The sequence below is a fragment of the Mastigoproctus giganteus genome, chromosome 14 (assembly GCF_048544385.1).
Source record: "Mastigoproctus giganteus isolate SK-2022 chromosome 14, ASM4854438v1, whole genome shotgun sequence".
Classification (NCBI taxonomy): domain Eukaryota; kingdom Metazoa; phylum Arthropoda; class Arachnida; order Uropygi; family Thelyphonidae; genus Mastigoproctus; species Mastigoproctus giganteus.
In genome coordinates, this window is record NC_143588.1 from 72952564 (window position 1) to 72969154 (window position 16591).

Below are 16591 nucleotides of genomic sequence, written 5' to 3' on the forward strand. Positions count from 1 at the left end.
CTGGTCTAATCAAGAAGCGTGTGCTATGCACTGCAGGCGCCTCCGTAGCCAGGTGGGAAGGAGCAGCAGTGCGTAGCACACGCTTCTTGATTAGACCGGGGTTTGAGTCCGTCACCACCAAATACGAAGGATGCGGAAAGGTCAGGGAATGACCACCGCATATCCCGGAGCAATATGGCCTTAGCTGCTAATGCTCCTAAAAACCAAATAACAAACAACAAACAAACAGCTATGCACTGCTGCTCCTGCACACCTGGCTACGGAGGCACTGATATCAATAGTATAACAGGTAATAATCACATTAATTCCTACCCTTGGGAGATGATAATGGCCAAATGATATTGGGATTGCCGATCAATAAGAACATCTATATTCACAATTTACTTTTTGCAGACGATCAGGTGGTGATAGTACAAGACTTAGAAGGCACAGACTATGTATGTTGCCAATTGTTTGAAGAATATAAACAATTTTAGCAAGACTGAAATGTTGTCTTCAGGAGCAGGACACATTCTAAATATTGCAGGTTTTAAAATCAAACAAGTCGATAAATTCAAATATTTGGGATCAATCTTACAAAGTGATGGATCATCCCAAGCAGAGATAAATACGAGAACTGCAGATGGCAGAAAGGCTATCAGCATGTTAAATTCTGTTCTATAAAACAGAAATATCCTAAATAAAACAAAGAAACTTATATTTCAAACGACTACAAAGTCTTCTATTGTATGGAGCAGAAACCTGGACGTTGAATAGGCGAGGGGAAAACAAATTGCTCTCCACAGAAATAGATTTTTGGTGACACTCAGCAAGAACTTCTAGAAGAGACAGAAAACGGAATGAAGACATAACAGAGAAAATGGAAGTGAAAAAGAATATTATCGACACTATCAAAGAAAAGCATTTGACATGGTATGGACATGTAAAACGGATGCAAGAAACCAGACATCCAAAGGCTATCCTGGAATGGATATCTCCTGGAAGAAGGAGAAGAGGAAGACCTATGAAGACATGGATGGATGGAGTACAGGAGTACATGACAGCCCAAGGTTTAACCGACCAAGACACTGAATCGCACTTTATGGCAGGGAAAAATTCAAAAAATAACTTGAAGGATGAGGAAACTCATTGTAAATGGAAACACTCCTCTTGAAGAAGAAGAAAAGGATGATAGAGAGACTACATTCTAAAACTAATTCTCAGTGCAGATGATGTTTATTTCATACTTAAATGGAACCTTTGAAAGTAAATAAGCTGCTTTTTACAACTCAGTGTCTAGCTACTTATCACTGCATTCATATAATCTCCTTGGCTGTTTTAAATTCAATATTATTCATCTGGTTCCTTCCTGGTACAATAATTAGCATTTTTTTTTTTTCTGTGTGTATATAATGCATCTCTACATGACCTAGACACCATCTGCTCCACATTTCATCTGTATGGATACATCAAACCCATTTAAACCAAAACAGATGTATTTTGATTCTTTGAACTTCCTTCAACTGTACAGAAACTGAACCACAATATATTACTACACTGACCATAAGTAGCAGTCTGTTAATACTACTACTCGTGGTCAACTCACAGCTAATCCAACTCTAAGAAAACAGAATTAGGCTCTCACTAAGCAGCCACATTCCCCAACGTTGTTACAATAAAAATCAAAAAGGGATAAGGTGTTACCAAAAAGGTTAATATTAATTATAGTTCTACACGATGAACAAGTTAGTGTAAAGCATCATTTTGGTTCATAGGAGATCACTGAAGTAGGTGAAATGGCATCATTTTTGTTACATCTCATATTGTGAACACCTTCACTATGAATTGCCTGTTATTGGACTACCTTGAATAAGCAACACTTTCCCAGCAGAGAAGACTAATGTGTAAGTGTTCTACTGGGGATGTGTTGCTTATTTGAGGTAGTGCAATAACAAGCAACTCATTGTTAAGGAGTTTGCAATATGAGATGTAACAAAAACAATTCCATTTCATCTACTTTGGTGAATTTACTAAACTAAAATGATACTTTGCTCTAACTCGTTCATCTAGTAAATTTCCCATAATCTGAGGCTTTCAGCCCTAAACCCTTTCTAGTGCTTTTATAGTTCTACATTAGAAGGGGTAGTACCAAAGTTATACATCAAAGCCAAAATAAATTAATATCAATTTTCCTTTCCTCCATACATATTTTACAAATATAATTCTTTCTTGTGTACACTCTCTCATTACCACTATAACAAGTGATTAAATTACTATTCACAGTTACAAATATAAATATTTTATATTTTGTGCTTTGAGGATTAAAATTCTTAACTGTTTGAGCAGGCAAACTGGTGTACATTCATTAAAAAAAAAAAAAAAAAAAAAAAAAAAAAAAAAACCACTGGGAACCACTTAAAATTATAGGGATAAAATGATCACTGGATACCTAATGTAATACTTCATTTGGCCCACTGATTCATCTACAGAGAAAAAAAAATAACCAATGATAAAAGATTTTGGACTACTATTTATCATACATAGCAAAATAAAATAAAATATATATATATTACTTAGTATTTATATTAAAATATATATACTATCTATGTGTATATATGTAGGAACACAGAAAGGAAATTATTTTTTATCGCCTAAACAAAGCAAAGGAAAATAATTATACATAAAATATAGGTAACTAAACAATATACACTAAATGGAATTTAATGCAGTTTTTTTTTATCATTGCTTTTTTTTTAAAGAATTTCTATGGTCTATTGTTCAATTCAACTCCACGTCGATCTTTCCCCAGTTTTAGATATTATGACCTTGATTTGGCTTCATTTATCAATTTTCCTGAATGGATTCAGCTTTTCCTTCTTTAGACTGATTATAATCTCGAAAAAACGTTTTCCCAAGCTCATAAATACTAATCATTATAGCACAAGATGGAGCTACTTTTATAACTCTTGGAACTAAACCTGGAATAGTTAAAAAAAAAAAAAAAAAACTGTTATAAATTACTGCATCCATAAAAATTACATTAGTATTAACATTTAATTAATGCTTACAATATGCTTAGATCTACACTTAGAAGTATCATATATTGCATTGATTTTAATAAATTATTTTTACCTAAAATCACGAGGGGAAAACTACTATTTAAAAATTCAAAACATCAACACTTCATTTGCTTTATGCACAGTTATTAATAATAGTATTCCTTTTAATAAATGATAAAAATAAAAATGAAATTTATCTATATTATTCATTACAGAATTTATATTGAAATAAAAATTTTATATTTCAATAAAATCTTTAAAAAATCTTTATAAAAAAATCATTAAAAAGTAAAATAAAGACAATGCTCAAGAACAAACAATTTTACTGATTTATAGGAAAACTGACTTTATACACAGTGAAAATAAAAATTTCTCATGATAAATTAAAATTTTATAAATAAATATTTATTTAATACTTCATTGAACAATGAAGTATTAAATAAATATCTAAATAGATTTTACCTAAGACTAGCCAAGAAACAGAATTATTCAGAGTTATTAAAGTGCTCGGAATAAATAGAGAAAAACGTCTTGTCTAACTGCACATATCAATTCTAATAAACATGGTCTTTCAAGAAATCTGACACTCAATTGGAGAAAGACTCCAATTATGTGAGCTGCAGAGCTTGGTAACCAGGCACCTCAGAGGTGACTTGACAGGTTTATAAGGCACTGAGAGGGATTAGTAAAATGAATGAAGGTGAATTCACTGTTATAAATAATTCCAGAACTAAAGGCAATAAATTCAAATTACAGGGGTTGTATTGTGAAGGCATTACAAATATCAGTTGTAAATAATACTATCTATGCCAATGTAATCAACTTTGGTAGACTTACTATGTTCAGACTAATAATAATAGTATTTGCCACTATGTGGCAAATACTATTATTACTATCCCACATGTGTGGGATTCCCTCCTCAGGCCTGTAAATTTTTCATTAATTATGTACTTAAATTAATTCCCAAGATATGCCCTTTCACTCAACATATTAAATACTGTTCATTTATCCCACTGATGGTCTTTGAACAGAGAGAAACTGCTATGTATGATAACTAATGTATATTTATCAAATTAGTCCTTTTGTTTCTTCTCCTTTTTATCCATAATTTTTTCTGTTGAGGGAGGAGATTCCCAATGATTTTTTTTATTTCAATGCAGGCATTGAAATAAAACCCCTCACTCTTATTAATTTGTTGCAATGAGTGAACATAGCCCAGTGCAAGGGATAAAATTACTCATAAATTTCATTGTATATTTAATTGGAAAGCTCTTCCTCACACCACTTGGCTGCTCATTTAGACTCAACATATTCATTATTTGGCACAAAACTACTAACTACCACCTGCAACTGGTGAGAGACAAGTAAGTCTCAAACAGGCTGTAATGGGAGTGTATTTGTTATTAATTGAACAGTAGATTCACCTATTTTGGTGATGCTCTTCAAATAAGAAATTAAATTAGTAATTTTAAATTGACTTGCAGATAACCATGCTGTTTCTAAAGGAAGCATAAGCCATGCCTTGTAAATGGAATGACAGAAAAACAGAATGCAGAGTAGGGAAAAAATAGGAACCAAATCAAAGTCCTGTGTGAATTGTGCACAATTGGCATGCAAAGCAATGTGCAGTATTTAACCATGTCTCTCAATGTCATTGGATATGACTTTCATTAAGACAGTGGGACCACTTTGAACAATGAATCTAAGAGAGGCCTCAGTAATGAACAATTCTGATGGATCTAACTGCCATTCTCAGCAGAAGTGGAATAATATCACCAGTGATACCTGAGTTGAATCTATACCATGCAAGATTGCATGGTATAGATTCAACTATGTGAAATTGCATAGCAGCAGCTATGTGATATTGCATATGTTCTCTAATATTTTGGTAGAATAGTGTCAAATAACTTGTAATTTATTTTTGTAAAAAATAACCTGTTGTACATTAATGTGAAAAAACAAAAAGTAATATGTAAATAGGTATGAGAGACTGTAACTAACTGACAGCAGGGTAAAAAAAATTACCAATAAGCTCAACACTAATATTAGTCAAGGTTTTATTTTAAATAAAGTTACTTTATTTTATACTAAAGATAAAAAACATACCTGCAAATAGTGCCTTGATTCCTTGTTTGCGATACATATATTTCATAACCTTGAACATTGAATCATCGGGAAGACTTTCTGAAATTTTTTTTAAAAATTCATTAAAGGGTAAATTTCTGGAGAATATTTAAATTAATATATTTTTACAATAAGAAACAGGTCATATTATTAGATTAGTTAGTATCTATCAAAATATCCTACTGACGAGGCTATCTGGATGCTTAACTTTTTTTGGGAGGAACTTTTAACTTTTGATTTAAATTTAGTAGTATAGTTATTATTTGTGATTCTCTGATTAAGTTGGTGAATTTGTTCATTACTTGGTTTGTAACTGTTTAAGAAACCACTAACTTCTGCTGCCATTTTGTTGTATTGATAAGAATGTTTGAATTTTGCCACCACTGTGTTGTAAAAATAACATTCAAATCCTGCTGCCATTGTTATAGTATTAATGTAGGCAACAACTTGGAGATTTTCTACATAGTTTTGTAACAGTATATCAATGAGAACATTCAATCAGCAATGTATCAATACCAACATTCAACTTCTGCTGCCATTGTACTATAACAAAAACATTCAAATTCAGCTGCCATTGTATACTATTGATATAGGTGACACTTCAAAGTTTTCTACATAGTTTGTAGCAGCATAATTAGTATCAGAAGAGGTCCATAAACTAATTTGTAGCAATATAATGTTTTAATAACATAACTTTATCAGTATGTAAAGTAATCATCATCAAACTGCCATTAAATAAGCAGAATTAGTGTAGCATTAATCTTTTTAATAATCTTAGTTTTATCTCTTTTCTGTTCTGGGAAAAATAATGGCATCACTGGTTAAAGGAAGTAATGCAGGAATAACTAGACCAAAATGCATTTACATGATAATTACAGCATGGATTTGTTAAGAGGCGATCTTGTCTGACAAATCTGATTGGATATTATGGTACAGTAACAAAGAAACTGAAGCGACTGGTTAAGGCAGAAATTGAACAAGTGTGCCATTAAGGGCAAACTGCTGCTATGGATAAAGGGCTGGTTAAGTAAGGAAGACGGAGAGAGAGGTTATCGATGGACACTGCTCTTCTTGGACTAATGTTATTAGCAGATTCTCCCAAGGTTCAGTGCTGGGCCCATTTTTGTTTTCTACATTTATTAATGATACTGATGAAAGCATAGCAGCCTCAATGTCTATGTTATACGAAGGTTGGCAAGGCAGTTAATCACAGTAATCAGGATATGCTATTGCAACAAGATCTAGGCAAATGGACTAAGAAGTAATAAGTGAAGTTTATTGACAAATGCAAGGTACTTCATATGGGGAGCAGTAATCCCTGTTTAATGTACCACAACTATGTGATACCACAGTCAGGGCAGGTAATTGAGTGGTGTAGACACACTGCCAATATAGCTCATGGGGTTGTCAATGTTTTTTTCAGGAAAATTGCCAGCAGGAATAAGGATGTGATTATCCCATTGTAAAAGGCAATTGTTATGTATTGAGTACTGCATATAGGTCTGGAAGCCTCACTTTATGAAGAACTTAGATCTGTTGGAACAGGTACAGAGAAGAGCAAGAAGGTTGCAAAGTTTTGCAAACTGTAGTGTCTGGAGACTAGGCACCTGTAAGGAGATATGATTGAGGTGTTTAAGGCTTTGAAATGATTGAATAGGCTCAATGCTGATAGAATCCTTCCTCTTGCTCAGAGACTACATATGAGTGGGGTATAAATTCAAACTGAGAAAGGATGGTTGCAGGTCAGATGTGCAGAAATTTATCTTCAGCCAGATGGTGACCGATTTTTGAAACCAACTCCAATCTGGTGTGGTAGAGGGGGTTAGTCTGAATAAATTCAAGGAAGAACTAGATAAACTGTTAGAGAAGATGGACAGGTGAATGATGTGATAGAGCGGTAGTCTGAATAAATTCAAGAAAGAACTAAATAAACTGTTGGAGAAGATGGGCAGGTGAAATGGGAAGTGTGGCTTCTTTCTTTCTCTCTTCTTTTTTATTTTTTAGCTGACACTATAAGCTTTCTTCATTTGTCACTACTACTGAAAAAGAGAGATGCAGAAAAATTTTCCAGCTCCATTTGAACATTGCTAAAAAAAAGAAATAGCATATTTTCAAACTTCATGTTTCAAAAATCTCTACTGGCAGACTGAATCAACTTCTTTGTGCTGCACTAAAACTGTTGAAGCTTTCTTGAAACTGTTTTCAACCACTATTGGGAAGACTGTTTCCCAGGCACTTTCTCTCCATGTTCCAAATGGTGATGTCTTTTCACATTGACAGATTTAAAATCATAATATCACAGCATATGCGATGCTTTTTGCACCAATGCCAATTTAATGAGCTTTTCAACTCTATGATCGGCAGTTATATTACTTGAGACTGTGGTTATATTGCTTGAGGCTTCAAAAAGTTCTATGATAAACTTTTTGAATTGTTCTTTCAAATAAAATGAACTGTTCTCTTTATCTAGTGTACTTTTCTTTTTAAAGTAGTTTGTAATGTGGTGAATAATATATGCTCTCCCTGAATAGCAACAGATGCACACTATGTGTATGCATTTTTTGAAAAGATCATGTTTAGTGCACTTACTTTTTTGGAAGTTCCTATCTCCCAATTCAATCTGCTGATGAGTTTTAACTACATCAAAAGGAAGTGTTAATGTTGCAGCTATCTAGCAAGAAAAAGAAAGCACTTGTTAAATTTATTAAAAAACAGTAAATATCAGTCACAAACAGTGATTTTCTTTAATGCTAAACAGAAAATATCAAAACAAGATACAAATATCTATTTTTTTATTTTCTAATAAAATAATTATATGTTTTCAATATATAATTAATTTAAATTAAAAACATGAATGAGGCAGTTAACATATTTGAGATGCCACTCTAATTCATTTCTGGGTATTAAATATCATTTTAATGATAAATGAATAAATAATAAATTTTCTGTTTATACTCTGAGATGATCACATGGTCAGTGGAGTTCACAAGATAGAGAGAATACAAGAAATAGCCCCATACTTAGCAGTCATGGGCTTGACTGCTAAATATGGTTCTATTTCTTGTATGTCTTGAGTGACTTTCCCAACCACTTAAAGACATGGGATACCTATGCACCCTCGTGCCTGACCACTTGGTTATGGCAGCCTTGGTAACTTGGAACTTATGTCATTGTAGCTCATATTAATTTCACAGTAAGCATTTCAAAGCAAAAATAATCAAAAGAAGGACAAATATGCACAGCAAGGATCCCAAATTTTGTACAAAAGGAACTATGAAAATCTACAAAAAAAACCCTCAATGCTAAATGATTGCAAGTATTGAATGCAGGTAAAGAGTATGAATTTTGATTTAAAAATCACCTTAATTAAGAAATACTAAAACTTCTTTACTATGTTAATGAATTGATAGACACTACACTACTATGTCATGTGGTAGATTAGGTTATTTATTATCGAAATGATACAAGTTAAAGGAATTGAACCGCCTCAATGCCAAACACTTAAACAATTTATGGCAACGTTTCGGGAACTCACTGTTTCCAATCTTCAGGCATATTGGGGGTTAGAAAAATTGTTCGAGGAGTGATAAAAGTTTTCGATTTTATGATATTTGCATTAAATTAAATGGAGAATAATTCAATTACTTACAATACAATGTATTCAAATTCAAGATTGGGAAACAGCAAGTTCCTAAAATGTAGCCATAAACTGTTTAAGTGTTTGGCATCGAATTGGTTCAATTCCTTTAAATTGTATCATTTCAATAAATAACTTAATCTACCACATGATATAGTAGTGTAGTGTCTATCAATTCATTAATATATTAACAAACAATCACATAGATTCCCCCCCCCCTTGCAAGTAATGGTTGATCTTGTTACTGGTAATGGTGCATCAGTGTTAGTTGTGTGTTTGTGCCTATCCCATCTTTAAGAGTTTGTCAACTGCTACTGATGAAAAAGGAAACTTCTCAGAAATTTCTTGCTTTGAAATTTATTCAAAAACCACAGTGTTACTATTTCCATTTTTTAATAGTTCCCCTGTCAAAACTAAATGCTATTCTCTGCTAACTGCCAAATGCAGCTATCAGAGAATAGCATTTAGTTTTGATGTTTTTTGGTTTTGGCTTCAAGTATTCATTATAAGTACTATATTGTTTTGTAAGTATATTATGCATTGTTTGTCAACACAGCTGGTCAAACTCAATTTTTTTGCACAATGCAATATTCAGTATTGACTTCCCCAATTAATAATAATAATTTACTCAATTTACAAATATCATTTGACATACTGAATTTCTGCAACCTGAAGACTAAAATTACAAAGAAGGATTTACATTGAAAAAATAAAAGCAGAAAATGGTCACTAAATTTCAATATTCAAAACATAATTTGAAAATCTCATGATTAAAGGTTAAAATACCGTTTTGTGCATATTATAATAAGTTGGAATGATCCAATGTATGGTCTTTTAAAAATTAATATGAACAGAAAGATATTTTTCAAAAATATTCAAGTATTTCATAATTCAAGTTAAAAACCAAAGAAATACACTTTTTAATATTTAATATGATATTAAAATTTTTAAAATTTTTGATATTTAATATTTTAGCTTTAACAGCCATCTTTACTTGTTCCAGCATGGAATTGATCAGTTTTTTTATGTTTCATTTATTTCTGGATCATGAAACTTTTATCACAGCACAAACCATCTTCTCTTTTATTATACAAGTGCATATTTTTGAGCCTGTCCTAGATTTAATGCAATTGAGGCGAGTCAAGTTTCTAGGTACTCCAAGCACTTTATATTGTTTTCTTTAAAATCTGCATGACTTTCTTGGATGAATGGCAGGGAGCAAGATCATGCTGAAAAATGACATTTCCAATTGCATCCAGCTTATTCAAATCTGATAACAGGCTTGTTGCTAAAATTAGTATGCATTTGTCACTATTCATCATCCCATCTATAGATATCTATAAGTTTCCTTGCCTGCACCTCAAAATGGCTCATCAGAAATTAGAACTTTTTTCTGATCTTCTTTAGTCCAGCTTTATACCTCTTGGCAGTTCAGTCTTTTTTTGTCTTCACAGCTTGAATTAAAAGTTGCTTTTTAGTTGGCTTAAAGCTCTCTGCCCAACCACAAAGATTCAACAGTGCATCACAAAGTCTGCGATGCACTGTTGAATCACATTTTCACACCAGTTCTAGCTAAATCCTTTTATAAATCAGAAATAGCCATATGAGTATATTTTTCTTTTTCTGGTTTTGGCATCAGTTTTGGGTGTTGTTTTTCTTTTCCATTCATATCAGCCTTTTCTTTGATGTCAAGTTCAACCTGTCTTGTGTTTCAGCTTTATTATATTGTAAACAGCTTTTAACCTAATTTTACATTAACCTGCTCTGAGTAAGGAAAGTACATTCATGTAAAGTTACATGAATGTGCTTCCTGTACCATTTTCTAGTGGTCAAATCCATTTGGGAAATGAAAGATCTATAAATACTAAAAATATTAGGATTTCTATTTAAAAGCATAGCTCTTTGTATAAACTTGTAATTATGTCAAACAATCCTGTAAAAAAACAAATGAAAATATGGTTACAGCTGTTAACAAGTTGATAAAAGACAATGTATCAAATTTCCCATTTTTTTTTCCACATTAGCACAAGACTGTACACTTCAACATACATAAGAAAACAAGGTCAAAATCAGCAGCCATATCAAAAAGATTAAGTAACCTGACTGCATCCCATGGGGCCACACAGCCATGAAACCAAACACCCCACTCAGCATTTTAAACACTGTATATCTTCACATAAGTAACATAGTGGACAAAGGAGAAATAAGCCAAATTTTTAAAAATTGTTGCCAGAACCATAAAACTAACATTAATTCTTTTAACATTAATCCACAAGTCATTCTATACTCAAAGGACATAATCTGTTTCTTTGCCATAATGGACATAGAAGACCACAGAGCAGCAAAATATCAAATCAACAACAGTACAGTGTATTTGATAATTATTTAACATGAACTGAGACCTGTTTTAACATCCTCATATTACTAAGAGAATTGCTATGAATCATATCAGTATGCAGAATAAAGTTACTTTGGAATATAAAGTGAAACTGAAAATTTCATTTGGAAATATCTTTTAATTTCTTCATCACAAAGGATAATCTCAGCACAGAGTAGGTTATAACAGCATAAGGTTATAAGACCATTAAACTGTAAAGTAACATTATAACAAACACAATATAGTATTTTATGTTGAGATAAGCCAACAGTTGCTAATGGAACACATCTGAATTAAAATGCATTTAAATGTGTAAGTGACAAAAAATTACAATCGTCTACCTATGACATAGTACCAACTAAGGCTATAAAAACTGCACATAAAATAACAACATATATATTATAGTTGACCTATCTTTCATAAAATAATGAGCAGAAGGTGGCCTGCCTATTATTACCTATTACTGAGAGATAATAACATACACTGAGTGGCCAGTTTATTAGGTAAACCAATCTAATAGCATATAAAGCCTCCTTTAGCCCTTCAAAACAGCTTCAAATCACTGAGGAATAGACTCCATGAAATGTTGAATGCATTCCACAGAGATTCTATCCAGAACAGGCTTAATTGATTCCCATATTTGTTTTAGATTAGATTGGTGATGAATTCTGGCTACAAATGGCTCATTCCACTTCATCCCACAGATGCTCATTCATTTGATATCCATCATGAATTTTATAGTAGCCACCGTCATACTCCTGGAATCAATCCTAAATTATTTGAGACTTGTGACATGGTGCATTAATCTGTTGGGAGAAACCATTACAAGGCAGGTAAACTGTGGGCATAAAGGGATCCACCTGGTTAGCAACAATGTTCAAATAGGATGTCACATTCAAACATTATCTACCAGTACCAGGAGACTTAATCTCTGCCACAAAAATACTTCCCATACCACTATATTTCTATCACCAGCCTATAGCACTGACACCTGACATGATAGAGCCACCCATTGATTCATACTACTATCACTAGGTCCTGCCATCAACACCCTTTTCAGCTAAAAGCAAGCAGCAATGATTGCTTTTAAGGTGAAAAGGATGAAACCTTGTGAGGTTGTTCTGTCATATTATTAGTATATTTATTTGTAGTACTAGTAAAATGAGTTCTACATAAAATATGAGCTGTTGCTATTTTCAAATTTATTAGAAATCAAATGGATTATAATTTACATTGTCTGAAATGTATACAAATTTCAATTATTCAAAATTAGAACTGAAACTAAATTTGCATTTTTTTTTAAGCAATGAGAATAGTAATTCATCTTATTTGGGTATTAAAATATATGCATCTCTTATGTATATTTATATACAGACAGTACTTACACTACCACACAAGAATCCAGCTGCAAAATGAAGCATAAATTCTGATTCCTTTTGATGGTGAAATACCATGCTCTGTTGTTGAAATATCACCTTAGATGTCTCATAGCCAGTCCAGTATATGACTAAAAACGATAATGAAGTAATTTGTGAAACTCATTTTTGCAGACAAACAATTCAATCCAGACTAACACAATTCCAGCTATGTTACTAAAAGTTTTACAAATGGAAGATTTTATTTCCAGTAACAACAACTGCACACTGACTAAAGCCTTGACAAGTCATTTATTTATGATTCTTAACACTAATTATTATTAAGGTTATTATTATTTTAAAACCATTCTGCCACAAAAACACTTCCCATACCACCAGATTTCTATCACCAGCCTGTAGCAGTGACATGTGGCTATACTGGAACTAATTATTATTATTAATAAATTTATTGAAATACATCCATTTGCAAAGCCCAGCTGGCTGGAGTTTGTTCAATATAGGCATAAGAAGTGCTGGAAGTAAAGTTTTTTATTAATGTACTAATTGACAGTACGGATATCCTTGAATAACAAAGAATATATAAATACATATAGTGTTTTATATTACATTCTGAAATTACACCATATTAGTATTAGTAGTAGCAAATGATGCAAGCATCAGAAAAAAAAAAAAACTTCCTGCATCACCTGTCCAACTCCTCTAATAATTGCCTAGTTCTTCCTTCAATTTATTTAGACTAACTGCTTCCACAATATCAAACTGAAGTTTGTTCCAACGATCAGCACAGACATCTATCCTCCACCAATCTTCCTCAAATTCTTTTTTATGCCTCCTCTGTATATTGTGTCTAAGCAAGAGGAAAGATGCTATATGCATTTAGCTTACCCAATCCATTCAAAGCCTTGAATACTTCAACCAAATTCCTTGCAAGTGCCTAATTACACAACTAACACCTTCCTTAATAAGAGTACCCATCTGTTTGTTATTTGGTTTTTAGGAGCATTAGCAACTAAGGCCATATTGCTCCGGGATATGCGGTGGTCATTCCCTGACCTTTCCGCATCCTCCGTATTTGGTGGTGATGGGCCCGGTCTAATCAAGAAGCGTGTGCTATGCACTGCTGCTCCTTCCCACCTGGCTACAGAGGCGCTGCCCCATCTGTTCCATCCACTAACCTCGTAGTCTTCTCGGCATCCATTCCAACAGATTCAGATTCTTTCTAAAATGAGGCGATTATACCTGTATGCAGTATTCAAGATGTGGCCTCCTTATCCCTGCTGAAAAAATTGCTGTATATAACTGACAATATGGGATTTACATAAAGATTTAACCACTGCTAAAGGCAAGGGAAGAGCTTTTGCTTTTGTAAAAGTGATTACGATGGTCTCATATGGTTTTTAAATTCTGTACAGTGGGACCAACTGAAAAGTTTCCTCAATATACACTAAAAACAGGTTGGCAGAATTTTGAGGTTATCTTAACTTGTTTTCATGTCCAGAAATGGAATTGCTGCTAAATGAAACTACAACACTATTTTTCTTATTTATTTTATTTATTTATATATTTTTTTGTTTTGTTCAGCTTATGAGACAGTGGCCAAAAAAATGTGTTTGTGTTTATACTTCGGAATGACCACTAGGTCAGAGGAGTTGACATTAATTATTAGTTTGATAATGAATACAATCATTAAACATATTAAGCAGTCACATAGACTTAAACCATAGTCCACTCAAGCATATCTGCTTCTGGACCCTCAAATCAGGATGCATCTTGCAGCAGCACATAATGCTGTCCTTAATTTATTATAGATCTCATAATTAACAAGCATCATCCTAACATTTTAGTGGAGGTTTAATTGTTTTTCTATTTTTTCCACCCATTTTTCAGAGATTTAAAAGCAACCTGTATTATTATTATTATTAATAATATTAGCCATGTGGTACAAGGAAGCTTGAGGCTAATGCGGCACCAGCCAAAAAAAAAAAAAAAAAATTCCCAAGTTACCTCCTGTGTGCGCTTGTGAGAGAGAGAGAGAGACAGAAGTAGAAGGCATCACCAAGAAAGAGAAGAATAATGATATCCAGCTCAGGACCCTGGGTTTGCCAAGCCCATACTCACCAGATGTCAGCCGCTGGGGCAGACAAAATCCATAATAGTTAATATGCATAAATGCTTATTTAAAAATAAAAAAAAATACACATATTGCCCTTTACATTTTCTGTTAGAGACAACTATTACTGTAGAAATAATTTTCATATAGCTATGATGCTGAAATATCATAAAAAATTATTAATTTATAAAAAGTTTTTATTTTCATCCTATGTTATAAAATAAAGAATATTCTCATATCGATACTCAGCAGACCAAAATTATCCAATTCTGGTATGTTATTATACCGTTGTATTAAAATCAAGAATATTTTCTTAGAAGAGTAGGAGATTGGCGGAATTACTTAACAAGTACAGGTCACTATTGAAAAAAAGCTATGAATTAGGGTTGAATTTGAAAGTGTCTACAATTCAGCCCAGACACGATAGGAGAGAGTATATGATGAGAGCCTTGTCAATCAATTCGGCCCTGGAAAGATTGTGCAAGGCTCAAGGGGTAGAATTTTTTTCAGCCTGGTCTGTACTTGTTAACAGGAGAGATTGCTTCTACAGGGATGGGATACACTTAAATAGAAAGGTGCAAGAATATTCACTGATGCTATCAAGGCAGTGTTAGGTGGGTTGGAAAAATGCTAGCTCGGAGGGATAAAAGGACTAATAGATTAACAGTAGCCACTGCCAGAGGGGAAAGTGATTCTTGCACTGCTTCTATTGGAATGAGCAGCAGCCTGGAAAACAAGATGCAGGGTATTTCAGAGACTGCTGGGAGTCATTGCGGTACAAGTAAACACATGGGTTGTGTTAGCGTAGCTAAGAATAGGAACAGGTGCACGTATACTTGCATGTACACCAATGCTAGGAGTTTGGTAAATAAATTTGATGTAATTGAGGTATTGCTCAAAACATCAAAGGCAGATATTGTTCGGATGTCAGAGACGTGGTGTAACCCAGATATAAGGAATGCAGAACTGGAATTTGGGGAGTACAATGTGTACAGAAAGGATAGACAGGATAGGAAGGGAGGAGGGGGTTGTGCTATTAGTTAAGAAACACATAAAATCCAAGGAAGTGAAGCCAGTCGACATCACTGGACAGTGCAGTGTAGTGTCGAGTCAGTTTGGTGTGACATAAGCATTGGGAGATCAAAATTTAGAGTAGGAGTGTGCTATAGGTCTAATGACTCTGATGAGTATAATAAGAAACTGTACAGAGAAATAGAGTGGGCCAGTAAATCAGATAGTCTGATAATGGGGAATTTTAATTTCCCAGATATTGACTAGAATTTGTGGGTTGGTCACTCACACTAGCAACGCTTTTGTGGATTTGTTGGATGATTGTTTTCTACATCAGCACGTTTGGGAGGCAACTAGAGGGAGCAATACTCTTGATCTGATTATCAGTAGTGATTCTTCATGCATTAAGAATCTCCAGATAAAGGAACCACTAGGTGGCAGTGATCACAGTTGTTTGTTTGCTTGTTATTTGGTTTTTAGGAGCATTAGCAACTAAGGCCATATTGCTCTGGGATTATGCAGTGGTCTTTCCCTGACCTTTCCGCATCCTCCATATTTGGTGGTGATGGGCTTGAGCACCCAGGATGGAAGGGATCTATCCAGTTATATTAAAGGAGGCAGCTAAGGAAGTAAGCAAACCCTTAGCCATAATTATGACAGCTTCCCTGGACTCAGGGGACGTCTCCACGGACTGGAGATGTGCAAATCCACAAATCCCCAATTCACAAAGAGGGAACAAAGGGTGACACGAGTAATTACAGGCCAGTTAGTTTAACTTCTGTTCAGGAAAATTAATGGAGGCACTGGTTAAAGAAGCACTGCAGGATCATCTAGACAAGACTTCAGTTATAGCTCGGACACAGCATGGTTTTGTTAAGGGGAAGTCTTGCCTGACCAATTTGATTGGATACTATGATG

The 16591-nt window shown here is 33.6% G+C and overlaps 1 protein-coding gene across 1 annotated transcript in view; it reads right to left on the minus strand.

Annotated features, from left to right (window-relative positions):
- Positions 1–2823: 2823 nt before the first annotated feature.
- Positions 2824–16591, minus strand: part of LOC150075239 (mitochondrial glutathione transporter SLC25A40-like) — a 92524-nt gene continuing 78756 nt past the window's right edge. The window contains exons 7-10 of the mRNA XM_090388410.1: positions 12562–12683; positions 7752–7833; positions 5145–5222; positions 2824–2957 (exon numbers count right to left, since the gene is read on the minus strand). Coding sequence (XP_090244536.1) covers positions 2824–2957; positions 5145–5222; positions 7752–7833; positions 12562–12683 — 416 coding nt within the window. The remainder of the gene's footprint in view (positions 2958–5144; positions 5223–7751; positions 7834–12561; positions 12684–16591) is intronic.